Genomic DNA, 26,483 nt, shown 5'->3' with positions numbered 1-26,483 from the left:
TCTATCATTAACAACTCTGTCATTAAATAGTTAATAAAAAACAAAAGATGTATCAAGCAATTTTTTGTTACGATGTAATATGGTAATATTTTTGCTGCACAAGATATTCAAAAAATAAGTTAACGCATATATTATTCTGTATTATAGACTTGACGTAGTTATTATGTACTCAGCTAAATATTATATATATATATATATATATATATATATATATATATAAAATATATATATATCAATATATAATATATGAATATAATATATGATATATAAAATATATATATATATCAATATATAATATATAAAATATATATATCAATATATAATATATGAATATAATATATAATATATGAAATATATATATATATATAATATATGAAACAAATTTGATAAACATTGGTTTACTTATAATGAATAATTTCATTTGAAAAACTATTATAATAGAACATTTCTATAAATCTCTGCAGTTAAGTCTCCGAAAGGGAACGATGCTAAAAAGTATCAGAAAAATCGTTTCGACGTTCTTCAAGATGGTGGTAATGACGTTAGCAATAGTGGTGGAAGGAGTAGAATGGTGGTGACCTAAACTTCGTATATTTACTAGGGGATAGGAGGTGGATACTGGTATGATTCGGTCCCCGATGAGTGTTCAGCGAAAAACAGTAGGCTTGAGACATTATGCTTTCTGAGTCAACGAAAGACACACTATCATTCAGGATCATATCAGTATCACAAGCAACACTAGACTCAAGCTCGTTCGGTTAAAAGTTTTTTCTGAGAAATCTCTATCGTCATCCTTTCTTTACTCTTTTTCTTCGCAGATCAAGATCCATAATTCAAGATCAAAATAAATTTCTGTGTGTAATCTTGATTAACAGACTATTGACGGAGTAAATATCAACGGCGTAACGAAGGAATATCTATTTATTTTCAGAGTAAGTGTATTATTTATTATTGATGATTATAAATTCTAAATTTTTAATCGACAAAACAAAAGAAAGAAAGAGAGAGAGAGAGAGAGATGGAGAGAGAGAGAGAGATGGAGAGAGAGAGAGAGAAAGAAGAAGAGAGTGTAGAATTAATGTTTCGAATTGCAAAAAAATCGAGAACGAATATTGAAATTTGATATCATGCAAGCTTAAAAGATTTTGAATTTAAATCGTGCACTTTTAAAAATTTGTTAGTGATATACGCAAATTGTTTATTGTAATATATCGTTTAAACGTATCACGATGAAATCATTTTATTATTTCTTGAATAATCTCTAATACGTGACTTTATTTAATAATACAAAAAAACACTTTTCATTGTTTTCTTGATCATAAGTTTTCTCTCTCTCTCTCTCTCTCTCTCTCTCTCTCTCTCTGTTGTATATATATATATATATATATATATATATATATATATATAAATATATATGTATATATCAATGTTCATGACATTTTAAGATCGTTTCGAATTTCTTGTCAATTGCATCATGCAGTTCTTAAGATTGAAAACCTAAAATTAAGATATGCCAATTAAAATTTATTTCCTCCTTTTCTTTAATTTTCTTTTTCTTTCCTTTTCATTTTACGTGACAAGCAAAGTATATCTATCGATCGAAATTACGTTCACATGCTAGCATGCATTATAATTGCAAATACATAGAAAGAGAAAGAAAGAGAACATTGTCCTAGTTTTTATGGTTCATTATTTCTAATGCCAGTTACCTAATCGTATACGCGTGCAGTTCAAATTCGTAGAATGTATAATACAATAGAATTAGAATTTATCTAGGACATTATAAAAATATTAAAATGATTCTCTTGAAAGAAAATATGTTGTTACGCGCGTATTCATTTTGATTACTCTTCAAGTTTTTTCTTTTTATTTTTATTTTCTTTTGATGAACATCTTTAATCGTTATCAGAGAAAATCAAGAAAAAATTTGCTTTCTTTCGTCTATAATTATTTATCAAAAAAATTAAAACATTTCGTTCATGACAGATGTTTCCTTTCGTTCATTTTTTTTTATTTATTTATTTTCTTTTTTTCATTATTTTATATAAATGAAATTTTATAAAATAGTTTATTATTATACTATTTTATTTTTATTACGAATGTCTGTTGACTGGTTTGCTGTCTTTTTTTATTAATACGAAAAAAAATAAATTATGCATAAAATTATCGCGTACTCGTTTTTCCATAGACTACTTATTATTTATCAATGTGTGGTCGTGTCATCATGTAGTCACACAAACGGAAATTACATAATTGATGTGTTGTTTACGTATCTATTTCTTGCTTTGTATAAATCTTAAAATGAAATACTCAGTGCAATCCAATGACTCGTATCTTTTCACATATATTTCTCTTCTTTGTTCTTTCCACTTCCTCTCTAACTCTTTCTTTCTTTCTTTCTTAGCACATTCGAGATATTAACACGTATTATATGTGTGCATGCAAAGTGTTTATATGAATGCAATTTGCTGTTCAAAACACACGTTGCACAATCGACTTAATGTTTAGAAATCGTAACGGATTCAATGCAACGTTTCTTTGACAAATTGATTGTTATTTTCTGTGCGCAGTTTCTATCGTTGATAATAATTATATTTCTTTTATTTTCTTCTTTTTTTATTTCTTTTTATTTTTTTTTTTTTAATTAAATAAAAAATTCAAAATGAAAAATTAATTCTATAATTAGATTACACATATTTTCTATCATTGCTAATGATCATTGTATTTTGTTAAATTAGAAAAAAGAAAGAAAGAAAGCAAACAACATATATGCAAAAGGAAGAAAATGTTAAAGTAATCAAAAGAAAATAAAACAAAAATTTCTAAACAATTATTTTTAAAGCATATTTTTAAATCCTCTTTTTCATATTTAAAAAAAAAAGGGAAAGAGAAAGAGAGAGAGAGAGAGAGAAGAATTTATTATATTAATAAAACTAATAATATAATTTATATCGAACAAACACGATCAAATATCGAACAACAACAATCAAATTTATGGAACAAAAATGAAAGGCTTAAAAAATATATATATATGTGTGTGTGACTTCAAATTTGTTTTTCCCTTCATAGAGTTACGACTTTAAATGTTGTACGATAACAGTAAAAATGTAAGAAAAAAATAAAATCTTTTTCAGAATTGTTTTTACGTCCGTTTTGTCGTCTGTATTTTTACTTTTTTTTTTTTAATTCGTTACAAACATTTGACATAAGTGTCCGCTTTCACCATTGTAATGAGAATCGATTGTTTGTTTCTAAAAAAAATAGTTCTTAAAAACGCCAAAGACGTAATGCAACCGCAAAGAAACATGATCGAAAGTATTAACCGATGTAGTAGAGACAGAAGAACGTTCAATGATTTGTGGTTCATCAACCATCGTTTTCATTACGAAACTCGTAATTTTCATCAAACGGACATGTCTATCCTTCTTTCTCTCTCTCATACTTTTTTTTTCTCTCTCTTTTATTGCTTAGCGTCGCGCAATATGCGGATATGTTTTGGAATTGACAATGAAAGTATTTGTACGCTTTTGTAATTTTAACGAGCGAAACTTCATCTTATGAAATCATCTTGTGAAAAATCAAGAGATTAGACACTGTATTCTACTAAATTTGTATATATAATTAATAAATTAAAGATTTTGATATTTAAAGTATTCAAATGAACTTAATAGAGAAGTGATTAACTATTATATTGTCAAGATTTTTTAACTAATAATGACGAAAAAAAAATAAATAAATAAAAATATACAGTATATATTTTTTCAATGAATAAATTAATTATGTTATTCAAATGGATTCGTACATACACAATAAAGAACTGACTAATTATTATATCATCAATGTTTTTTAATAATGTTTATTAATCTTTATTCATTAATTTTAAATAAACATAAAGAAAAAAAAACAAAAATCGTGCAAAGAACGATCAGTTATAAGTTTGTATTATTTCATTTTTTATTTTATTTTTATTTTTTTTAATTTTTATTCTCTCGTATTTCAGGAAAAAATAGAGCAAAATAGAAGAAGAATACAATCGTAATGGCGGAAACAAAAATAGATAATTTACCGGACAGGATAGAGCAGACTTTTCGAGGTCAAAACATCCTTATTACCGGAGGCACTGGATTTCTTGGGAAAGTGATGCTCGAAAAATTTTTACGTTGTTTACCAGGAATAACACAGATCTTTATGCTCGTTAGACCTAAAAAGGATAAAGAACCTAAGGATCGTTTAAATGAGATCTTGGAGAGTCCGGTACAGTTTCTTTTTTATTCGTAAAGTACTTAAATACATCGTAATATTAAAACAAACACTGAGAAACCGTAACATGTGTTTGGATAAATCATTCTAATTGTTCAATTAAATTTTATTGAATTGTTAAATGCAAAAGAAAGTGACAATTAAATCAAAGGGAATTCTTTGAAAAAATATAAATATAATATTTGATTTGAACTTAACAAAATCATTAGATCATTCAATTCATTTTATTAGAAACAGGCCTTCCATATTTTACTATATTCTATACATTTTCTGAGTGATAATGACGTTGAAAATGAGATTGCATCATGAACGCATTGCTTGTTACATAGATCAGATAAATCTAGAAAGAATCTCGAAAAAGATCGTAGAATCATTTCTTTGAAATAAGAAAAAATGAATAAATTCTTTGTGATGAAATAATAAGTGCTCTCGTGAAAATAATAATAAACAAAAATAAGTGTATACGTAAAGCTTTAGTATAACTTTCGAGAAATAAATGAAAAAAAAAAAAAAAATACAAAAAAAAATAAAAAGAAAGAAAAAGAAAAAAGAGGTTACAAAAGATACCGACAAACACTTTTTTTCACAATTACGAACAGCAACTAAACAATTGTTGTTTTGTTTCCCTTTCTCGAAACTTTCGACGATTCGTGAGTGAAAGTCATTGCATATTATCTGGGATATAAATGCATCACAGAAACAGAGTCAAGGCCTCGTTCAAATAGCAATGTAACGAGAGAGATTATTATTATTATCGTTGTTATTATTTAATCATACCAAAGCCAGTGAAAGTAATCTATTCGTAGTTTATCTGGTATATGGGTTATATCATGTCTTTTCCGATTGATCTGTGGTTACCATTAGAGAACCTTTACTCAATGGAATCACTGGTACAGATTCATGCTAAGTGGTGAAAATTATTTTAAACTTGTACTATCTATTTATTATTCTAGTGCATACGCGCGCGCGCGCACATGTATATGTAACAAGATTATGTGTAATATTGGGTAACAAGCAATCTTTTTCAGAATAAATTCCGGTTTATACGATTAAAATTTTGTTTTTTAACGAAATTACATATTTTTATAAAATTCAAATGCTCTCTCTGTGTGTGCATGTATGGGTGTGTGTAAATCCTCCTTTGACAGTAAATGTCAATTTAAAATTTAATTAGCATCCTCAAGAATAGCCTTTGAAAATAGAATTAATCTACTCAAACCAATAAACGTAATAACATCTTGCGTATGTACTTATATATCATGTTATATCTTTTTAATCTAGCAAGTTTGTTACAGTCAGTAAAAGTTGTAATATATCTTGAAAAAAATTATTTTATTTAACTTTACGTGCTGTGTCATAAGTGATGTACGTGTGTCATAAAGGGAATAATAAGCCTAACCGGTCAGAAAACTATATTGACTTTTTAACTGATAATGATCAACTTTTCACAATTATAAAAACAAATAAATGTTTTCTTGTCAAATAGTAAAAGTAGTTGTACGATCAAGAATATATACTTCTTTTATTTTTTTTCTTTAAAAACTGTGAATTTACATATTAACAGTGATTATGACTCGTGAAATTCCAGTTTTACCAGTTTTCTTATTATTCACTTAATAAGTAAAATATTTGAATGTCATTAAAAAGTCAGACTAGAAATTATATACGTTTTCTTAAACATGTATAAGTACATAGTAGAATTTTTTATTTTTTTACGGTTCATATTTTTTAGATATCCAACATTCTAAACCATCGAAAATAAGAGAATGAAATTTCTTCATCGGGTTTATTAGTAACGCTTTTTACTTTTTAATTCCATACGATTTATACGCTTTAACGTGGAAATTGATAGGTAATTGATATCTATCCTGAATTCAATTCATTAAAATGTAATATACACATTACCATAGTATTGGAATTAAAAGAAAATGAAAATCGAAAATAAAAAACGTGTCGTAACTTCAAAAATATTCATACGTGTATATAATGCAAACATGTACAGTATGTATGCATATATATTTTACAAACATGTACTACAATATTTACTCATAAATTTACCTCACAATGATTATTCAACTTTAACTAATAATATGTGTAAGCATATAAAGTAAATGTGAAATGACGAAATATACGACTTTTACGATTTCTATCGCATCATTTCTATGCATTTATGTGACGAAACTGTACTGCAATTGACTTACCAAACACTTTCTAGAGATTTTATAATAAATTCTCTTCGATATTTTAGAACCTAAGATATATGATATATCATTAAGATGTCAAAAAAAAAATGAAAAAAAGGAAAGCTATGATAAGATTACATATAAAAAAATGATATAATTTATTTTATAATTCAGATTTTTTAAACGAATTATAAACGATTTAAATTACAATTGATTTGAAATGTTCAATTTTAAAATAAATTATATAGAATTAAAATTAATATCGATTTGAAATTTGAAATTTTATAATAAATCAGTAGATATTCGATCAAATTCGTGAACAAAGAGGATTGGAAACATTGCACAATACGGTGATGGCGATAAAAGGAGATGTTATGTTACCAGAACTTGGCATTTCAGCAGAGGATAGAAAAATGTTGATTGACAAAGTTACTATTATTTATCATGCGGCAGCAACAGTGAGGTAAGGATTATAGTATTTCGAATTCCTTTCATCGAGTAATCATACAAAAGTATTACTGAGTATTTCATATACGTTAAAGATTCGATGAGATGTTAAAGAAAGCGGTATTATTGAATACACGTGGTACGAAACAAATGTTGGATTTGGCCAAGGAAATGAAGAATTTGTTATTTTTCGGTCACATTAGTACATCTTATTGTCACCTTGATCAAAAAGTACGTATAAATAATAAAAATAAATAGTTATATACATATATATATGTATATATCATAAAGACTGATAATTCTTATATTATATATTAGTATACACATATACACATACTGATATATATATACTGAGAAATTACCCTTATTTATAATGATGGTCTCAACATTTTTTTTAGTTATTGGAAGAAAAGCTGTATCCATCTCCAGCGGATCCACATAAGGTAATAACATGTATCGAATGGATGGACGATGAAATAGTGAATACCATAACACATAAGATATTAGGTAAAATACCAAATACTTATGCCTTTACGAAAGCTCTGTCCGAAAGGATTATTGAAGAAGCTATGCCATACATTCCGATAGTTCTATTAAGGTAATATCTCGAAACATTTTCCATATTTTTAGGTAGATACATATATGTAAGAGAATCAATCGTTTAATAACTTTACAATTATAGACCAAGTGTGATTATACCTATTTGGAAAGAACCACTTCCAGGATGGACAGATAATATTAATGGTCCTACAGGACTTTTAATCGGTGCTGGAAAAGGTGTAATTAGGAGCATGTATTGCAATGAAAATAGTTATGCCGATTATGTTCCTGTCGATATATTGGTCAATGCTATTCTTGCTTGCACATGGAATTATATTTATTTCAAAGATCATGATAAGAGAATATACAATCTTACCAGTAGTAGCGATTTCAAGGTAACTCTTAATAATTGTTATATTATAATTTCTATTTATTTTCTCAGTATTTTTATTTATTGATGTCAAATATTTTTTAAAATAAATGGTCAGTCTATACGAATATTTTGGTCAATATAAATAATTAAATAACAGGGTTTAATGCACCAAAGTTTATCACTTATATTATGTATTAATATTTTATAATATTGACCATTTACTTAAAATGTTAAATAAATGTTTAAAAATATTGACCCAATAAATATCAACTTTATATTGTATGTATTTATCAAAGCTTTATAATTTAATATAAAAATGTTTATCGTAGGTTTCGTGGGGTGAAATCATAGAGATTGGTCGTCGAGTAATAGAGAAAATACCTTTAAATGGTGTTGTTTGGTACCCAGGTGGCAGTATGAAAAAATCACGTCTTCATCATGATATTTGTGTATTCTTATTTCACACGATTCCAGCTTACTTGATTGATACAATCATATTTCTTGCGGGTTACGAACCAATGTAAGCGATAAAAGATGATTTGAAAGTTACCAATTGGTTATAATTACTAGTTTCTTTTCTTATATAGCATGTGTAGAGTTCAACGTCGCATACAAAAAGGATTCGATGTGTTGGAATACTATGCCAATAACCAATGGGATTTTGTTAATGCAAATATAAAGGAAGTGAGAGATAAATTTAATGCCAGAGAATATAATAAATATTACTTACACGGAGACGACATAGACTTGTACGAATATTTTGAAACTTGTATACAAGCTGCAAGAATTTATATTTTAAAAGAACTTCCAGAAACTTTACCGGCAGCTCGTCGGCACATTAGAATGTAAAATTCTTATATTTATTTTTTATTTACGTTACGAAAGATATTACTATTTTTATTATTTTTTTTAATTTTTTTTACAGAATGTATTGGGTAGACATATTTACGAAGATACTTTTATTTGCACTTCTGATATACGTACTGTTTTCATGGATCGGTAGCTTCAAAGCATTTTTTAACGAAAGCTGGACCGGAGTCACCAAAATATTACCTTTATAATTATACATATTCCCAGTTTATAATTATTTTTTTATAATTTTATACGTGATTAAATAAAATTTCAGTTATTTCTGCTGTAATTTCCATGAATATCAATTATTTAAAAAATATAGATTAATAAAAAATATGTTTTCAAATAAGACAAAAAAAAAAAACATTTTTTTTAACACGAAATTCTGGTTTTTATTTTTAAGAAATATAATAAGAGAATAAATCTCTTATACAGATTCTTGCACTGGAGGTTCATAACCCTCAGGCCTATCAACCTTCGAGCCACTTTCTCCAATGTCTTCGCTCTTACTACCACCACCGTCACCATGTAGTTCAAGCAATTTGCTTAATTCAAATCTTGGTTTCTTCAAAACTTTTACCTAGATACAAGAATCGTAATTAAATATTATTCAATAGTCATTATAGTTTAGTATAATTTTCTTAAAATATATGTTCGATTAATTAGATTGATACCTTGCGGATGTAAACATCATGAAGTGGATATACACTTTGAGATACCTTTTCTATGTCTTTGGCCATAGCATCAGGCAAAAGCTTGCTGACCACACCTTTCAAATCACTTTTAATAACATCATTCGTGATATTATCTACCATTTTTTGTCTAATTCTTTTAACCTAGTTGTTAATGAAAAGTAATTAAAGATTAGTGAAATGTTAACGGAATTAGACATATTTAACAATGTTTTTTTTGCTTTTTGAATTGTTGCAACATCAAATATCACTATTTCTTTATCCAGGAATAGTGTGGTAAGAGAGTGCTTTTTTTATATATGCAACTTTATATAATGTTTATATATTAATATATATATTTATAAAAATATTTATATATTAATATTAGTTGCAATGTAATCTTATTATTTTAAACAAAAAAGTTTTACAATCGTAGATACTCACTTGCGCATGTTGGGCATAACATGTTTTTCTAGTGCTCATTTGGTCTTTGTTTGTAAAACCAATGCAAAAAACTCTGAGCAAATAGCCATCAGTCGTTTTTACATCAACATTAGCTTCTATCAGAGTCTGCCATTTCTTTACCATGGATCTTAGTTTGTCTGTTGTTAGGTCCATTCCATGAAAGTTAGTTAACACATTACGACCTTGTACATCTTCCGCAATCAATCTAAATTTACGAAAGGATCTTTCTGCATCATTGTCATCTTGAAGATCAGCTAATGAAACCTCAAACACACGGAACTTCAGACCTTCCGACGCAATTTCTGTCGAACAAAAAAATAATAAACATGATATGAAAATGTGTAAAAATAAAGGAGAAGAAGTACTTTGATTAATAGTATTAATTTTATGGCATTTAACAATGGCATCATTGCTATATGCAAAACAATAATGTAATAATTACATGCCAGTTTTAATATATGCAACGGGAAAAGCCACAAAAATTATAGAATATTATTGTGGAGCTGAGGTTGCACTATATTTCTTCTCATATAAATATCAATTATACATATATAATTAAAAAAATTTAATAAGATATCTTACTCGTTCCTTGCGTTCGGTTTACCAATGTTTTTCCAACATGACGGTTTGTAAACATAGACGGTGCCTTCACATCATACCAGTCCTTCCGTGTGAAGGGATCAACACTGAAACAAAATTTCAATTGTAATATAAAATTAATGCATATTAAATAATTACTTGTTATTCCGTTATAAGAAAATAGAAAAATAATTTTTATTCTAGATTAACTATATTTGAATCATCTCAAAGATAATTTTGAGGTTAAGCATTTTAAATTTTCATGAAAAAACGCGATATATTCTACAAAAGTAGGATTTTTAATTTTGTAGCGAAAAATATGTAATTTATATATTTATGAAAAAATAATTTTAATATGACAGTAGCAAAAATATAAATATTTAAGTTTACCATAGTTTTATATCGATAAAGTAACCTATTATCGATAAAGTGCTACAATATATCAAATATAATTCATTGTCAATTTTAAAATCATAATTTGTGAAATAAGAAATATAATATTAAACGATAACATATTATGACTTCTAGTGTAAGTATCGCAAGCATGAATGGCCTTGTGGTAGGTTAGACGAATCCATCAAAAAAACAGAAATCGCGAAAATTAAAACTTTGAAGAACACTTTTCTGAATGCTCAGGTGAATGATATTCATGAAAAATATATTATTATTTACTTACATCTTCTTTTTAACACCCTTTTTCCCACCTTTCGACAGGCCCTTATTTTTACCCACCGCCATGATTATAGTTACAAGCGGAAAGAAGAACGTCTACTTCTGAACGGAAGTAAGCAACATAAGCTGTTAAATAAGAAAGATGGGAGGAAATTTCGTATGGCTATTGGTCGAAATTACGTGATTTGTTGATTCAAATTTATTGCTTTTTTATTGCATTCAGAACTAATATTAAGGACAATAATATCAAAAGTAATGAAAAAAATGAAATTTAATAAATTAAAAATGAAATTTAATGGATTTTATTAAAAATTGATTGAAAAAATATTTTTGGAGAAATATACTAGAAATTATTAAACAAAGAAAAATTATTAACAAAGAAAAGAGAATCAATTCTATTAATTTATAAAAAATGTCTAAAAGTTCTATTTTTTTTTTCTTTTTTTACTTATTTTTTCCTTTGTCTAGATTTAAAGTAATATTTAACATTTTATTTTCGTTTTCTTAAATCGTACAAGATTTCTTTTTTTAAGATTATAAGATCTCGCGAAATAATTTCTTTTTATAAAATAAAGTGAAATTCGTGAAGATAATATTCTATCAAGAATTATAAAAATATCAAATCTTACAAAGATTATTATTCAAAAAAATTGCAGACATTATCAATAACTACAAATATAAGAAAATGATAATTTCCAATCACTAGAAAATACATACGAAATATACACGTATACATGTATATGATAAATTGAAGTTTCGTATACTCACGAAGTTTTCTACTATGTATACGTATATCGAATGTCGACAGCTGGTAGTGGTGGCCTTTGGCTACTTTCAGTGCGCTTCGAATTTTACATGCGATACTATGTAATTTATTTTTTATGCAGGACAAATGCATGAGCTACTCTCCGTGATTTTCCGCAATAGACTGCGCGATAAATGAAAAATTACTCGTGGAATGTTCAGAAAAATTTATAAATATTATCGAAAAAGATTTGATCTTTCGTGGCAGTGCTGATAAATATGAATCTGCAAACACTTTTCCAAGATTTTAATCCAAGGTAATCCTTCTTGTCTTAGTATTTAGATCTCGATCTTATTCTAAATTTATCAATCAGTTCTTTGTGATACGTTTATGTGAATATCAATAAAGGAAAGAATTATTTCTATTATGTTTAAATAATAACAAAGGATATACAAAAATATAAATATTTAATCTGTATGTTACATTTTTTTAACCGTTATAATAATAATAATAAATGATACAATAGAAGAATGATTGTGCATTAAAATTCATTATTTATACTTTCTTTTTTCTTTTTTTTTTTTTTTTTTTTTGATTTTATAGCAAATTTTTAGTCTACTCATGTTTGATGATATTTACTGCTTTGTTCGCTCTTCGATTGGACGGTTTCATAGAATGGAGTTACTGGACAATATTTAGTCCAATTTGGTTTTGGAAAGGTATGGTAATATTGGGTGCTACCATTGGAAGTTATGTGTGGTGGAGACATCCACATTCAAGATTGGAAGGAGATGCCTATGTTCATTACAAGGCAATGTTGATTACTTTGGCATTACATTTGATTTTGTTAATGTTCGAATTATTAGTGTGTGACAAACTGGAATCTGATAGGCATTTATGGATATTAGTGTTTATACCACTGATTTTCATCTCTGTTGTATCTATAGCTGTATGTATTATTTATTTGTTTATTTAGTTACTACAGATTATATTTATATATTGACGATTATCATCTTTATACTTTAGGTTTGCATTTGGGCTGTGAAACATGATAGGTCTTTCGAACTTGAACTATTCTGTGCAGTCAATGTATTACAATTTATCTTCTTGGCACTAAGACTAGATAGCTTTATTACTTGGAGTTGGGAGGTAGTATTTGTACCTCTTTGGGCACTTCTTTGTTTGTCTCTAGTTGCTGTTTTATATGCAATAGTGTTTGCTGCTGTTTTATTAAGAACACCTCAAATTAATGCAAGGCAAAGGCGGACATCTTTAAACTCAGCACTAGCATATACATTTCTTGTAGTTCCAATTTTAGTATTTCAAGTGAGTAATACGAAAATGAATATTATATGTGTTGATTAATATTAAATTTTTAAAATTATCTATTGTTTTATTTTATCAGGTACTATTAGCAAATAAATTGGATGGTGATATTTCTTTAAATTATACAACAGTGGCAATGCCTCTTCTCATATCTCACATGACACTTATCTTCATGTCTTTTGGAGCAAAAGGAGGAAATAGATGTAAGGAATGTTAATGTATTTAAACACGTGTAAATCTTTAATCAATCTATAAAAACATATTTTCATTTTTTATAGGGTGGTTTGGTATTAGAAAAGATTTCTGCCATTTTCTGTTGAGCCTATGTCCATTGCTTCAAGAATATGGTAACATTTCTTATCAACCAAGAGGTGATCAAGATCAACCACCATCTGAACCAATGGTTAGTGAAAAGAATGAGAAGCACATAAAAAAAATCGACCTAACAAAACCTGTAGTGCCTATAATTTCCATAGACATGCCTGATTGATCAAATTGGCCTAGGTATACATATATTTTAATAATCTCATTTATATATATTAGATTAATATTTCCAAGTTAACACGCTTTGCATTACATTACAGAATTTATCTTGAACATTAATACATTCAACGTTACTAGTGGATTCACATGCCATGTATGTAACATAAAATAGAGAGGTGGGTATATAATTGTACATTAAATTATACATACAAAATTGTTATTTTCGCTACACTAGATCTTATAAAAAATTGTTATTGTTAGTTTAACATGCGCCAGGGCAATCGTGATGATCATGTTATGCATCTTGTTATTGGAAATTGAAATTTAAACATGTTCAGAAGAGCATTGTTTGTTTTATATAATACAAATTAGGAAGGTAATTATGTTGTCCCTATTTGAAATAAAGGGTGAAACAAATTTATGTTTGCATAAAAATTGAAGTAATTAGTCCCTAAAATATATTATAGTTTAATTGTTATGGTGCTCAATATGATAACGATTTTAAATCTATCTTAGCTTCTGCATATTTGATCACTTAATTTGTGTTTAGCATAAGTAATTGACCCGTCCATTTATTTCAATAATTCTGTTTTAAAATATAAATCTTTTTTCCTAATAGTTTATCTTTTCTTATCTATCAATTGTAAATCATATTATGATAATATAAGATAGTTGGCCTGTGTTGAAAATAGTTTATATATAAATCAATGCATTAATTACAATAACTATGTCTATGATGGTGCTAAAAATCGATTGTGGTATATTGTAATAATGAAACGCTTAAAAATTTGATCATTCGCAATTATTGTTGCAACTCATTTTTCGTTCTTCTAAAAAGATTTTGTTTCATTCAAATAGGTAGTTGCATATAAAGAACAAATAATTATTGTATATAGGATATATTTACCAATACAAAGTGGGTTGAAGCAGACATTAATGACAACATCTTTCTTAGAATATTTTTCCTAATCATCCATTACAAATGATATATTTTAAATAAGTTTAACAATCAGTTTCTATTGATATCTAGTAGAAGTACGTGATGTACCTATAAATACATATATATTTTCAGTATAGATTAAGTTCTGTACTACATTATGTCTTCAAAAGTGTCAAAAACACAGTACAAAAATTATAATACATGCAATTGTTCACAATATAAATATATATATATATGTATATATATATATATATGTATATATACATATATATATACATATATATACATATATATATATGTATATATATATATATATATATATATATATATATATATATATATTCAGACACATATTTATATTTGCGTAACATGGACATCATGAAATTTTTGTAACAATGTGTTCCTGCAACATTGCAAAAAGTGCAATATTGTATAATATATACAATTCGCGGTTGTGATACACAAAGTTCTATCATTAAATGTTATTACATTTCATGATTAAGTATGGGTACATGCACATTAGAAATTAAAAGGCTTTGTTACTTCCAATTCGATATTTGAGTACTTGCTATAAATATTTTAACTATATCGATATATATACATATACTAATGATTTATTCGATATGAAAAATTTTATTATACTTTGATGATTTAGATCGAGTGATATATTCTTTCATAAAATTATTTCTTATACAGACGAATTATTGTATTAAAATATTTTGTATCCTTACATTATTGTAAACTTCGTTATTAGCTGAAATATGTGAATTGTTCAAATGTTAGGTACTTCATGAGGCTTAAAAACAAAGAGATTGGATTTACTGGCTGGGATACAAGACTGAGCACCTCGCATCTTTACAATAATATTGGCAAGATATAAAAATGAAAAGATTACATATATATAAATTTAGAAAATAATAATCGGAAACAATTGTTAACGTTTTTAGGAATCATATCTTTAAATGCCCAATCAATTCTTGTGTTATATTGTAGAAAAATGTACAAACCTCGTTACATTACAATAATATTGTGTGTGTATGTGCGCGCGCGTATGTGTGTATTATATTAGATACTGTATAATATGTATATATATATATATATATACATATATACATGTATATATATATATATGTACATATATATTATGCATATCGGTTGAGCGATGGTTATCATGAATAATCAGTGATATTATTTTATTTTATATATATATTACACAGTAAGTCCATTATAATCAAATAAAGTTTATATTTTTTGATATCAATGAATACGATTAATTTATATAACAAAGTATCTGTATATATATATATATATATATATATATATATATATATATATATATATATATGTATATATATTATCTAAAATATCGATTTAAACTGAAAATACTAAACACATAATGAAATACAGAGTATTATTGGCCTTAAATATTAAAATAGTATTAATACATTGACATTTTTATAGTTAAAAATACTGCAAACTTCTAACACAAACAATATGTATGTACATTGTATTATTCAATGATCTATAGTCTAAATAACTTATCGGTACAAAAAGTAAAAAACAGATATCCTTGGGTTTTGATTATCACTTATACGTATACTTTTCTCATACGTATCATTTATCACATCTTATAACGTTTTAAATTAACGTCATTTATCCTTATTATTTCAACATTTCCCGTTATTTAATCATTTCACCATAAAGGTATATATTCAGGTACCCAAGTGTCTCCAAGGAGAGAAGAAACCTTAGCTGTTACATCCAAGACATCCAATTCTGAATTCTCTATTAAAGATGTCTCGCGGATATAAAGTATTTTTAAGCGTTCGGCGCATAAGGTAACAAATTCTAGAAGACCCGTACAACTAAAAGATAAACAATTATTAGAACAAAATTATGCTCGATCTATTTTCATGGAAAACATCCATATATTGACGTTAACGATTTTAGTTATTATTATAATACCTAATTTCACAATCGCCCAAACCAATGGCATTAAGATGAGGACATCCTCTAGCAACGTTAATTAAAACATCATCAATAAGGCCAGGTCCGTAAGCAGCTATAACCAGTTCCATTAATCGCGGACAATAACTGTGAATTCGCAATGCTATTGACTCCGATGGCGCTTCTCCAAAATATAAGTGCGTCACTGGAATATGTGACGTGAAAAGGGATTCGTGTTCTTCTTCATCAGTTATGTAAGACAATCTGAAGACAAAAATGATTACTTATATCAATAATACGTTATTTAATATAACTGTGATTAATCATTTTATTTCGTTTTTTAAGATCATCAACGAAACTCGAGAAGAAAATGACATAAATATACATTGGTCACTCACAAAACGAGATTGATGTTTGGAAACCGATCGACGAATGTTGTCCATACTTTTTCATCGATAACAGGAAGTGGTCTTATTTCAGAATGTACTTCTATTTTTAATGTCTCCAAATTGATTTCTTTTTCGGTGCACAAAGCCATCAGTAAATCGTCGCTTAATAAAGTATAAGACATGGATAATTCACGAAGACATCGACAGTGATTCACCAACGTTAGTATATCTGAAAAATTATTTTACAATTTTATTTTTTTTTTTCAATTTTTTACATTATTTCGATATTTTCTTTTTTCATTTAAATCTAAAAAAGAAAAATAAAACGAACTTACCTTCCGGCAACAAATGCGGTGAACCTCTGATCCTCAGAAGTTGAAGACTCTTCGTCCACGCATTGTCCTCGACTTCCCGACGTTCCTTCCTCTGCTCTACCGTTGTCTTCTCGTTCGACAATGTCAATGCGGTATTGAAGCCTTCACTGTCAATATCGAGGTACGTCGATTTCGACGTATTTATAAGTGCCAACATCTATTAAATCAATGCACAAAATGGATCAAACAAAACACGAAAGAAATAAAAATGAAAAAGAAAAAGAAATGTACAAATAAATAAAATAAAAAGAATAAAATTATAATCACTAGATTCTCTACCTTTAAAATATATCTAATTGAACAATTTTTCTTTTTTGATATAAAAAAAAAAAAAAAAACCAAAAACGCTTGCAGAAACAAAGCTATGAATACATTCAAGCTTAAAAACTAGTTAAACTTTAATCACGAAGAAGGAAGATAAATCGAAGATTCGTCGCCAAGTGGCGAAGTCTTTTCACCAACTACCTAGGAAAGATCAAACACCGAGAAAAAGCGAAAGGAGGATTGGAAAGGCACGTAATCATTGTGTAAGTTCACCATTGATCTCAATTTGTACAGGGGATGAAGTCAAGAAGAGAGAGGGGGGAGGAGAAAGACAGGAGTTTTCTACTTAGAGAAAAAGGGAGAGGGGACCGGTCTGACCGCTACACGTGAGGATATGGACCAAAAGGAAACACTCTATTGGCCAAGTATTTTACTCTGGTGTTAGTATGAGCGAGAAGGTACAGTAAAAGTACTGCAAAACGGGTCAGGGACTTGTTCGGAGTATACTAACAGCAAGAATCTAGTAGGACACTCACGTGCTTCTCTTCGCCGCTCACGTGTACACTCGTTTTTACTTTAAGATATTTTTTATACGATTTCTTCGTTATATTTTATATATCTTTTGAATACTGAGTCGTGTAAAAAAGGTAAAAAAATATTTGTGATCTATTTATCTACTTTATATATGTGTATATGTTTAATAAATCATTATTGTTTTTTTTTCTTTTTTTTTTTCTTATCATAGATGGTTTTTGATATTTGACTGATAATTGTAAGAAAAAAAATAATTGTAAGTGTTAATAATCAAACTAAACAGTAGGAGAAATCGTTCTAATTCACGTCCCTGACACGGATACGCAGAACCTGTATCGACTCACGTGTATGAAAAGCAATTTAGTAGGGACCTCAGTAAATGGTATTCGGAGTAAAAGCTATAGTTGAATACTTGGCAGGAAGTAAATGGAATTCACGATACTATATTCATATTCTTGAATATACGTATCTAGGAAGAATTACGTACAGAGCGTAAATCATTGCATTACTTGTAATTTTGTTTGATTTCAGAGTCCGTAAGGTTTTCCGCTATTGCAGTTAAATAAAGATGATGAGACGAAGAAAATACACCGTTCGTTTTGTTCCAATATATCTTTGAAATAGCGCATGTATCTTTCACGTCTTTTTTCTTCAGCATGGTTTAGAAACTTTCTCTAACATCTGCAAAAGAAGTAGTTTTTCTACAATCAATATATTCAATGTATGTATTCTACAATACACACAATTATTTATTTAATTATAAATTGTTTTTATCATTAACAATAAATTTTCTATTTCATATACAAGATAAAAATATAATGAATAAAAATATTAATACATTAGGTATTAGTTATTAAACTTTACTCAATTATTTTAATGTAAGTTAACGTAAATGTGAGTTCGTCAAGTTATTAAAGAATTATTATTATTTGAGAAATGAAAAAAACATATTATGCATTAAATGAATCATTCATTAGTGATAGTACGATTTCTACATATACATGATATGTATATATTGAATATAAAAAAGTGCCTAATAAGCGCAATCCTTTGATTTACGGCTCTTCGATACATTTAACACATAAGTTTTATTAACTAGTTTGCATATATGGGTTTGGAATCGTGATATGAATTTTCCCCGATAGATACTTCGATCATTTACTTTTTCGATTTTTCACAAACATTGTAGAAATATTTTTCAATCAATTCGATTGGTTCAATCTACTTGATTCACACGTCAGTCAGTCATTCTATATTAAGAAAGTGATTTTTGTTTTCTTACTGTAAAGCTCTTTTGTTATACTAAATATAAATTAATAGAACATCTACCTACTTCTATTATTTTTCTCATAATTAAAAAAGAAAGCGATATTTTATAAGCTATCAGATTCGAACTAGATTACTGTACTTAGATTACTTAGATTACTTAGTTTACGATAAAATTAAAATTACATTACAAATTTGCAAATGGCTAATAAAAAAAAAATTAACACATTCTTAATTAGATCGTACAATGATAATAATTGCAATTATATTTCCCGTAAAAACAAAATTACATAATACGGCTAACAAACAAAATTATATGGCTAATAAAAAAAAATAAAGAAAATGATAAATTCTTAATTTGATTATATAATGATGGAAAACTTTTTGAAAACGAATTAAAATGGATTTAAATAAGCGATACGTAATTATCGACGTTTGGTCGTTCATTTGAGTCCAGAAAACGTAATATATACATACATAAGCACGTACATGCGTATTCCACGGGTCGTGGATTTAGCGTGCACGTGCCTCGACGCTCACGTGTGCCGTTGATATTTCAAATACGTGGTCGATCAAGCCGCCTGCCAGCCAAAGAAATTCTTCGTCTATCGGAAAACACGCAACGTTTATAATCACATTCTTTCACTTTAACATTATAGTAGATAATTCTATGAAAGTATCGTTTACACGTGAATAATACCCTGCTATCTTTTCAATATTTTTTCTTTTCTTTTATCAAAATTGCCATTTGTAATATGAATGAGATACTTTTTATATTATATACTAATGTAAAATTGAGTAAAAATCTACTTGATTTTCTTTCTTTTTTATTTTGTTATTTTTATTTATTTATTTATTTAATCTTTTTTCATGAAACGGAGAAATTAAAGAATGGTGTCGTTAATATCACTTTTAATAAATATTATTAAATAGATTTGTATAATATTTACGTATTGATTATCAAATTTACATGTTATAAATGGGCTAATTAAAGTTATCGAAGAAATTCGAACAATAGATGCATCGCTATGGTTTATGATACGTATATGATTTAAATACGATATATATAAGGACGATTACTTGCAAAATTAAACGTCATGCAATATAAAAAAATAAAAGAGAATTTTTATACATATATATATATTTATATAGTAAACGTAGACACATTGATAGATGCAGCTAATTGTTTATTATGTTAACAGATTTGTTTAAACATTTACTTAGATTTATCAAATACGATTTTACCTCGAATAAACTGCGAATTTCCAATGATTAGTGAATTTTACGTTAACAAGTTCTACAAATTTTTCCAACAAAATTCAAAGCGTCTCGTACGAAAAAAATTGACAACGATCGCGATATCATCGATCACTTTTCATCTTATAAAGAAACTTGCTTTTTCTTTTTATTTAATTATTGTTATACATTTTTTAATTTTTTCTATGTTTCTTCGTTATTTTTCAAAGCAACGTTACGTGTTACACACACTTCGCTTGATCGACTGACACGAATGAAACGTTTCTCGGTTTTCACGACTGCGCAATGTACGTGTCGATTAAACAGATTTCTTAGTTACCAACTTCTTAAACATAACATGTACATACAATAATGTCAAATTATTGATCAGTAAATATGTACAAATCTATAATCTATGTCTCGCAAAGACAAGATCGAATTTGTATCTATTTATCGTTTGCTTTCTGTTTCTTTTCTTTTTTTATTCAATTTATCCATAATATTAAAGGCGAACTCAAAACCACAGAAGCCAGCAGCATTTGCTATAAATGCCCGTGCCATAACTGTTGTCACTCCTCTATAAAGTGCCAGAAATCCTCCTTCTTTCATTATGATAGGAAAAACAGATCTGATACCACGAGGATACGTTTTCATTGGTGAGGCTTGTATTCGTGTCTTTATTGCATCAGCAGGCAAACTGATAAGCCAAGTCATTACTCCTGCCATACCACCAGCTAGTAGAGGTTGCCATGTTATCTTAGTAAAGGAATAAAATATTAGAATAAAATATATTAGATATACGATGTATTTTATGATAGAAAAAAATATCGAATGAAAACGTTATTTTGTTTGATGGGCAAAACAAAAGATTTTTTTTCAAGATCATTTTTAAGGTCGATATTTCAAAGTCATCGAAATATTTTCTTTTTCAATAGGAGTACTTTTAGCGAGGAGAAATAATAACTGTGGTCAGGACGAATCCAACTATATATAATACTATGATCTCCATCCGAGTGACGTTGAATAAAAAACAAAAAAAAGAAATTCACGAAAGTTGGACTACCGATGCAAATAATAAATAACTATGATAAAAAGATTAATGAAGAAGAATTTATTTTAACGAGTCTTCATCAAAATGTTGTCCATCGACTTCAATATACATTTCTCTAAACGATTAATGCACGATTTTACGCGACTCCTTGTTTACTTGTTTACTGATATTAGCAAATGCTGTTTTAATATATTCTTTCATGTTTTCCTGTATTTTGGAAAAGCTGTCTCATAAATTATTGATTTAATCAAAAGAAAATAATTTGATAAAAGCGCAGCAGATCGAATATCTACATCACGATCGATTCAACACTAGATCGGCTATTGATACGTTGTGAGCCAAATATCTGTTGTTTTAAAACTACATTAGATATGTTTGAGACGTGGAAATGTTTTTTAACAATTCAATTTTTATGAATTTTTTTTTTTAACTTAAGATCACGTAAAAAGCATAGTACTAAAGATGGTTGGATTCATTCTGACCTCAACTATCATTTCAACATGATAAAAATATATAGTCTAATTGAAAAAGAAAGAAGTTCGATGGCCTTGAAATATCGATAAAAATGATCTCGAGAAAAATTGTTTGCCTATCATAATATTTGGCTCTTTCAAACGAAATAATGTTTTCCTTCGATGTTTTTTCTTATTATAAAAAATAATTAAGATATTCAAAATGTTCGGGTTAAGTGGAACACCCTGTATTATAAACAATGTGTATGTTTATTATATAATATATGAATGTATACACAAGGTGAGTCAAATAAAATTTTATCAATATGTATCATTTAATAAAAATAATGATAAAATTAATAATTGATATTTGCAAAAGTTTCAATGATAATAAATTGCAACATTTAAATCGGCCAATTTTTTTTATATTAAAACATTGCTCACTTCTTCCGAGGAGTCTAAAAGAAATCCCATGATTCGTTCATAACTATAAAAGTATGTGACACAGGATGGTATATCTCGTAACAAAGTGGCACAGGTACCTAAATAAATATTTCGTATTCCACCTTCTTGAAATAATTTTTTCACACAATCACTGAAACCTTTGTACTTTTTCTTCGTTCCTACATTCCTCTTTTCAAAGGTTTAAAGTAAAAAAGAAAAAAAAAAAAAGAAAACAAAGATAACGAGGAAAGAAATGCAATTTTATTTTAATATAAACGAAAATATTGTTTCTTTTTTTTTTCTTTTTTATTGATCAAGACATTTAGATATTCCCGTATTATGAAAAATAATTCGAATGATATTTCGGAAAAGTTAACATATTTGCAATAGCTGTACTTGTGATTGAAGAAGGCACTTTATACGTTCACCAGGTGCTGCTATAATAGTCGTGCATATTCCACTGAACATTCCTGAGAATAATAATTGTATGTCCGTGAATTTTGTTTGACCTGGTTCACTAACAAGTAATTTTCCAGCACCAAAAGAAAAGAAGCCGATAGCCGATATTGGAATGACGGTTATCAAAGGTGCTGATATACCCTATCAAGTGTAAAAAATAATCATTATTTCTTTTTTATTTATGTTTTCTCTAATACCTTTAAAGTGGTCAGTCCTTTGTTACTGTTACTATTATTCTTATTGTTATTATCAAGAGTACATTTTTTATGAAAAATTATTATTTAGAAATTATGTATAATATGTCAGGTAAATCACGATCAGCTTACTTAGATAATTCCGTTACCAATAGGCTAATTGAAAATTCTTTTAATAGGATATAACATTAAAGAGTTTTTAAGATGATCGCAATAAATTATTTTTCTTACTCTTCTTTTTTCCGGAATTTTCAGTCACGTGTTTATTTATTTATTTTTTTTTGTAGATAAACTTATAATTCTTTATATATGTTAGAGGATATTGAGATGAATTTTAAGCCATTGAAAGAGTTAAACATTGATTTATTTTTGGTCTAAGCAAGTGTATTGTAAATAATGGATACTATTTTAAGTATAGTTTCAATTAAGATAAAGGATAATTACTTTGAAGAGAATTATTTTAATTCAGATAAAAAGAGAAATATATTTGCAAAATTTGTCTGAAATATATTCACTAAAAAATGGATGTAAAAAACATTATAGGTTTATTTATAATAATAATAATAATAATAATAATAATAATAATAATAATAATAATAATAATAATAATAATATTAACAACAATAACAACAAGAACACCAACATAAACACAAACAACAACAACAACAACAACAACAATAATAATAATAATAATAATAATAATAAAACTGAAGTGACTTTAAAAATTCATTGTCAGAAAAAAAAGTTAACAAAAAATTTACTATAAATTTAATATAACTTAAGCTGATATATATAACATTTCGTGATTTACTCAGTATCTTAAAATATTCTTATATATCTCTCTCCCTCCCCCCTTTCTCTCTCTCTTTCTCTTTCTTTTTGCAATGCATTTAAAAGTAATTCATTATTCACCTTGTATAAACCAAGAGGTCCTTCTCTTCTAATGAAATTCCTAACTAGATGGTATATGTTTTTATCCATATTTTGTGCCATTTGTAATCGAACTTTAATAGTATCGAACGGATGACCAACAACTACTACACATAAACCTCCAAATGCTCCTCCTTATTAAAAACGAATAAAAATTATTATTAACTAAATAAATTATTCAAGATGTATATATATAATCGTATTAAGGTTAATTATACTTCTTACCTATCAAATATTGTAAAGGAGTATGTTCTTTTAACATGTTATTAATCGATATATCTTATATTTTCTGAAATGGGACTTTTTATTATCATCAAATACAAACATGTTTGCCAATAAAGCATAATTCAATTGTATTAAAACACATATGTATAAACAAGATATAATATTAAAGAAATCAACATATTGTGTGTATGTGTTTGTATGTATATTTGTGTGAGTAATATCGAAAGAGAAAGAACCATTTAAAATATCGGAATCGTTAGATATCGAAATAACAATCTTTCGATTTTCGAGTTAAGAAAGGAAGAATCGTTATTTTAAAATTGATCTGATTGGTAAAATATTTTAAATTTTGGTAAGTAGATTATATTTATCTTGTATCAATTTTTAAAAATCAATTGTCTTTGGAAAGAATAATAATTTCGTAACATCTTGAAATCGAGAAAATTTTTTCAGATACATCTTTTAATATTAAACTTCAATAATTTTACGAAACGTAATCTTAATACAACATAATACAATCAATTTGTAAGGTTATTTTACCCATATCAATAATATAACTTGTTACTACTAACTTTCTATCATAAATTCTACATTTTTTAAAGGATGTAAATGTTAAGTAAATATCATTACACATCATTAATGAAGAAATATTTATTCCTTCGAATTTTGAGGACTATTAAAACCACCACGCAACTTTTCGTAATTCTCGCTGTTACCATAAGATGACATATCAAGATCATATGCAAGTATAAATTAAATGTTGATCGAAATTTTAAGCGAATAATTCAAAAGTTCTTAATGTTCATTAATAATTAATAAATGATTAATTATAATATATATATATATATATATACATGTATACATATTTATAGAAAATATAAAATATAAAATATAAAATATAAAATATAAAATATGAAATATACATATATATGTAGATAAAGAGAGAGAAAAAGAAAAAAGGGAAATGGAAAAAGAAGATACATATAAAAGATATTAATATTATAATAAATCAATTGTATAATGATTAAAATGTAACAATATTATAAAGAAAGATATATTTAAAAGAATATAATAAAAAAAATTCTTATCAAAAATATCAGGTCAGTCCAAAAGTTCGTGCGCATTTTGCTACATACATACATGCTACTAATGCGCACGAACTTTTGGACTGACCTAATAATTACTGACAAAATAATAATCAAAGAGATCATAAAGCAGGGCTATTCCCTGTATTTAGTATCAGTAATATAAAATTCATCAACGGGATAAAATTTCGCTGTGGAATAACGACTTTTCTTATATGTTTTCTCGTATAAAAAAGGACAAGAAACGTTCGAAGGTACATATATCCATTGGACTCTACGTTTCATATTTTTTGGATAAATACTATCGGGGAAAGTAAATATTTTGTCATTTGGAAAATATGTTTTTGAATTTGGCGATAACTTAGTCATTATATCATTACAATTAAAATTTTTATTCGAAGAACATGACGCAGTAGAATTGATATAATTGCTGGAATATTCGATTGTAATGTCTTCTTCCGTGCTTGTTCCCCTTTCGTTCAAAATCTGTTGCGCCTCCCACATATCTCCGTTCTCTAATGCGTTGGCTGCCATTTTGACGAACGTATGATCCAAATTGGATTTCTTCTTGTACGTTTTCTTCGCCATAGATTTTGTCTTTTCGTAATCAAACTTATTAACTAAATTTCGAACTAAACCTCTCGAAGTATGACGAGTTTTATTTTGTACGATCTTCTCCATTTCCATAGACTTTCTTGTCGAATTAAAAAGATTGTTCGACAAGTCGTCCGTATCCGATTCTTCGGAAGAACTATCCTTGAAAAAATTGTTCAAATCCTTTGTCGGCGAACATACTGCAAATTGTCTAAATTCTTTCAAACGATATAGAAGTTCTTGTTTCTTTGAAATCAGATCTTTTAAAGCCAGTAATTTCTTTTCTTTAATGTTTAATTCGATAAGTTGTTGTCTCTGATAATCCATATAATTATTTGGAGCGCATATCGACATTATCGATGATGGTTTGCTGGTACACAAAGAATATTCTTCATTATTCAAAGTTGATGAGAAAATGGCTGTCTTTGAGCCACCAGGTGTTGTCAAAATACGTGGCTTGAAAGTTTTGCTTCTCCGCGGTGGCATCGAAACGATCGGAGGAT

The 26,483-nt window shown here is 27.3% G+C and overlaps 5 protein-coding genes across 12 annotated transcripts; 2 read left to right on the top strand and 3 right to left on the bottom strand.

Annotated features, from left to right (window-relative positions):
• Positions 1-614: 614 nt before the first annotated feature.
• On the top strand, positions 615-8,944 carry LOC118448662 (fatty acyl-CoA reductase 1). Its single transcript, XM_085655624.1, has 9 exons — positions 615-932; positions 4,001-4,254; positions 6,743-6,906; positions 6,986-7,121; positions 7,289-7,488; positions 7,573-7,825; positions 8,133-8,323; positions 8,391-8,648; positions 8,729-8,944. The coding sequence occupies exons 2-9, from the start codon at positions 4,039-4,041 to the stop codon at positions 8,862-8,864; spliced, it is 1,554 nt and encodes a 517-aa protein (XP_085511750.1). The 5' UTR covers positions 615-932; positions 4,001-4,038; the 3' UTR covers positions 8,865-8,944.
• A 77-nt stretch (positions 8,945-9,021) lies between these two features.
• On the bottom strand, positions 9,022-11,168 carry RpS3A (ribosomal protein S3A). Its single transcript, XM_035882174.2, has 5 exons — positions 11,047-11,168; positions 10,374-10,477; positions 9,771-10,093; positions 9,330-9,491; positions 9,022-9,235 (listed from the first exon to the last, which is right to left on the bottom strand). Exons 1-5 carry the CDS (start codon positions 11,106-11,108, stop codon positions 9,083-9,085), a joined length of 804 nt encoding a protein of 267 aa, XP_035738067.1. The 5' UTR covers positions 11,109-11,168; the 3' UTR covers positions 9,022-9,082.
• A 700-nt stretch (positions 11,169-11,868) lies between these two features.
• LOC118448660 (transmembrane protein 185A) lies at positions 11,869-15,674 on the top strand. 3 transcript variants are annotated; one of them, XR_004840203.2, is made up of 7 exons: positions 11,869-12,103; positions 12,391-12,736; positions 12,814-13,113; positions 13,193-13,316; positions 13,392-13,617; positions 13,698-13,772; positions 15,320-15,674. XR_004840203.2 is itself a non-coding variant. In XM_035882173.2 (6 exons), exons 1-5 carry the CDS (start codon positions 12,066-12,068, stop codon positions 13,601-13,603), a joined length of 1,020 nt encoding a protein of 339 aa, XP_035738066.1. In that variant the 5' UTR covers positions 11,869-12,065; the 3' UTR covers positions 13,604-13,617; positions 13,698-14,739. The 3 variants fall into 3 exon arrangements, 1 of the variants encoding a protein (XP_035738066.1); XR_004840202.2 differs by lacking the exon at positions 15,320-15,674 and adding an exon at positions 13,858-14,739; XM_035882173.2 differs by lacking the exon at positions 15,320-15,674 and having other exon boundaries at positions 13,698-14,739.
• A 555-nt stretch (positions 15,675-16,229) lies between these two features.
• LOC118448679 (F-box/LRR-repeat protein 3) lies at positions 16,230-20,815 on the bottom strand. 6 transcript variants are annotated; one of them, XM_085656033.1, is made up of 7 exons: positions 20,556-20,815; positions 19,788-19,915; positions 18,532-18,725; positions 17,208-17,403; positions 16,882-17,101; positions 16,502-16,747; positions 16,230-16,401 (listed from the first exon to the last, which is right to left on the bottom strand). In XM_085656033.1, exons 4-7 carry the CDS (start codon positions 17,401-17,403, stop codon positions 16,230-16,232), a joined length of 834 nt encoding a protein of 277 aa, XP_085512159.1. In that variant the 5' UTR covers positions 18,532-18,725; positions 19,788-19,915; positions 20,556-20,815. The 6 variants fall into 6 exon arrangements, with proteins under 6 accessions (XP_085512159.1, XP_035738100.1, XP_035738101.1 ...); XM_035882207.2 differs by having other exon boundaries at positions 18,554-18,725; XM_035882208.2 differs by having other exon boundaries at positions 18,554-18,725; positions 19,800-19,915.
• Positions 20,816-22,472: 1,657 nt separating this feature from the next.
• Positions 22,473-24,338, bottom strand: LOC118448653 (mitochondrial carnitine/acylcarnitine carrier protein-like). The gene is made up of 4 exons (XM_085655935.1): positions 24,302-24,338; positions 24,059-24,210; positions 22,890-23,093; positions 22,473-22,682 (listed from the first exon to the last, which is right to left on the bottom strand). The coding sequence occupies exons 1-4, from the start codon at positions 24,336-24,338 to the stop codon at positions 22,473-22,475; spliced, it is 603 nt and encodes a 200-aa protein (XP_085512061.1).
• Positions 24,339-26,483: the final 2,145 nt, after the last annotated feature.

The sequence above is a fragment of the Vespa mandarinia genome, chromosome 3 (assembly GCF_050613455.1).
Source record: "Vespa mandarinia isolate Hongniang chromosome 3, ASM5061345v1, whole genome shotgun sequence".
NCBI classification, from domain to species: domain Eukaryota; kingdom Metazoa; phylum Arthropoda; class Insecta; order Hymenoptera; family Vespidae; genus Vespa; species Vespa mandarinia.
The sequence above is the reverse complement of the archived record's forward strand: the minus strand, read 5'-3'. Positions and strand labels throughout refer to the sequence as shown.

What these genes read in the sequence shown, in the direction of transcription:
- LOC118448662 (XM_085655624.1), top strand. Translation starts at nt 4,039, where the DNA reads ATGGCGGAAACAAAAATAGATAATTTACCGGACAGGATAGAGCAGACT. An exon ending in ATGAGATCTTGGAGAGTCCG is followed by an intron (nt 4,255 to 6,742) that starts GTACAGTTTCTT and finishes ATAAATCAGTAG; the next exon opens with ATATTCGATCAAATTCGTGA. An exon ending in ATTGTCACCTTGATCAAAAA is followed by an intron (nt 7,122 to 7,288) that starts GTACGTATAAAT and finishes CATTTTTTTTAG; the next exon opens with TTATTGGAAGAAAAGCTGTA.
- RpS3A (XM_035882174.2), bottom strand. Translation starts at nt 11,108, where the DNA reads ATGGCGGTGGGTAAAAATAAGGGCCTGTCGAAAGGTGGGAAAAAGGGT. An exon ending in AAGGGTGTTAAAAAGAAGAT is followed by an intron (nt 10,478 to 11,046) that starts GTAAGTAAATAA and finishes ATTTTGTTTCAG; the next exon opens with TGTTGATCCCTTCACACGGA. An exon ending in AAACCGAACGCAAGGAACGA is followed by an intron (nt 10,094 to 10,373) that starts GTAAGATATCTT and finishes TTTGTTCGACAG; the next exon opens with AAATTGCGTCGGAAGGTCTG.
- LOC118448660 (XM_035882173.2), top strand. Translation starts at nt 12,066, where the DNA reads ATGAATCTGCAAACACTTTTCCAAGATTTTAATCCAAG. An exon ending in TCTCTGTTGTATCTATAGCT is followed by an intron (nt 12,737 to 12,813) that starts GTATGTATTATT and finishes TTTATACTTTAG; the next exon opens with GTTTGCATTTGGGCTGTGAA. An exon ending in TTCCAATTTTAGTATTTCAA is followed by an intron (nt 13,114 to 13,192) that starts GTGAGTAATACG and finishes TTATTTTATCAG; the next exon opens with GTACTATTAGCAAATAAATT.
- LOC118448679 (XM_085656033.1), bottom strand. Translation starts at nt 17,403, where the DNA reads ATGTTGGCACTTATAAATACGTCGAAATCGACGTACCTCGATATTGAC. An exon ending in ACCGCATTTGTTGCCGGAAG is followed by an intron (nt 17,102 to 17,207) that starts GTAAGTTCGTTT and finishes ATAATTTTTCAG; the next exon opens with ATATACTAACGTTGGTGAAT. An exon ending in CCAAACATCAATCTCGTTTT is followed by an intron (nt 16,748 to 16,881) that starts GTGAGTGACCAA and finishes TTTTGTCTTCAG; the next exon opens with ATTGTCTTACATAACTGATG.
- LOC118448653 (XM_085655935.1), bottom strand. Translation starts at nt 24,338, where the DNA reads ATGTTAAAAGAACATACTCCTTTACAATATTTGATAG. An exon ending in TCCTTTACAATATTTGATAG is followed by an intron (nt 24,211 to 24,301) that starts GTAAGAAGTATA and finishes GTTTTTAATAAG; the next exon opens with GAGGAGCATTTGGAGGTTTA. An exon ending in AGTGCCTTCTTCAATCACAA is followed by an intron (nt 22,683 to 22,889) that starts GTACAGCTATTG and finishes ACCTTTGAAAAG; the next exon opens with AGGAATGTAGGAACGAAGAA.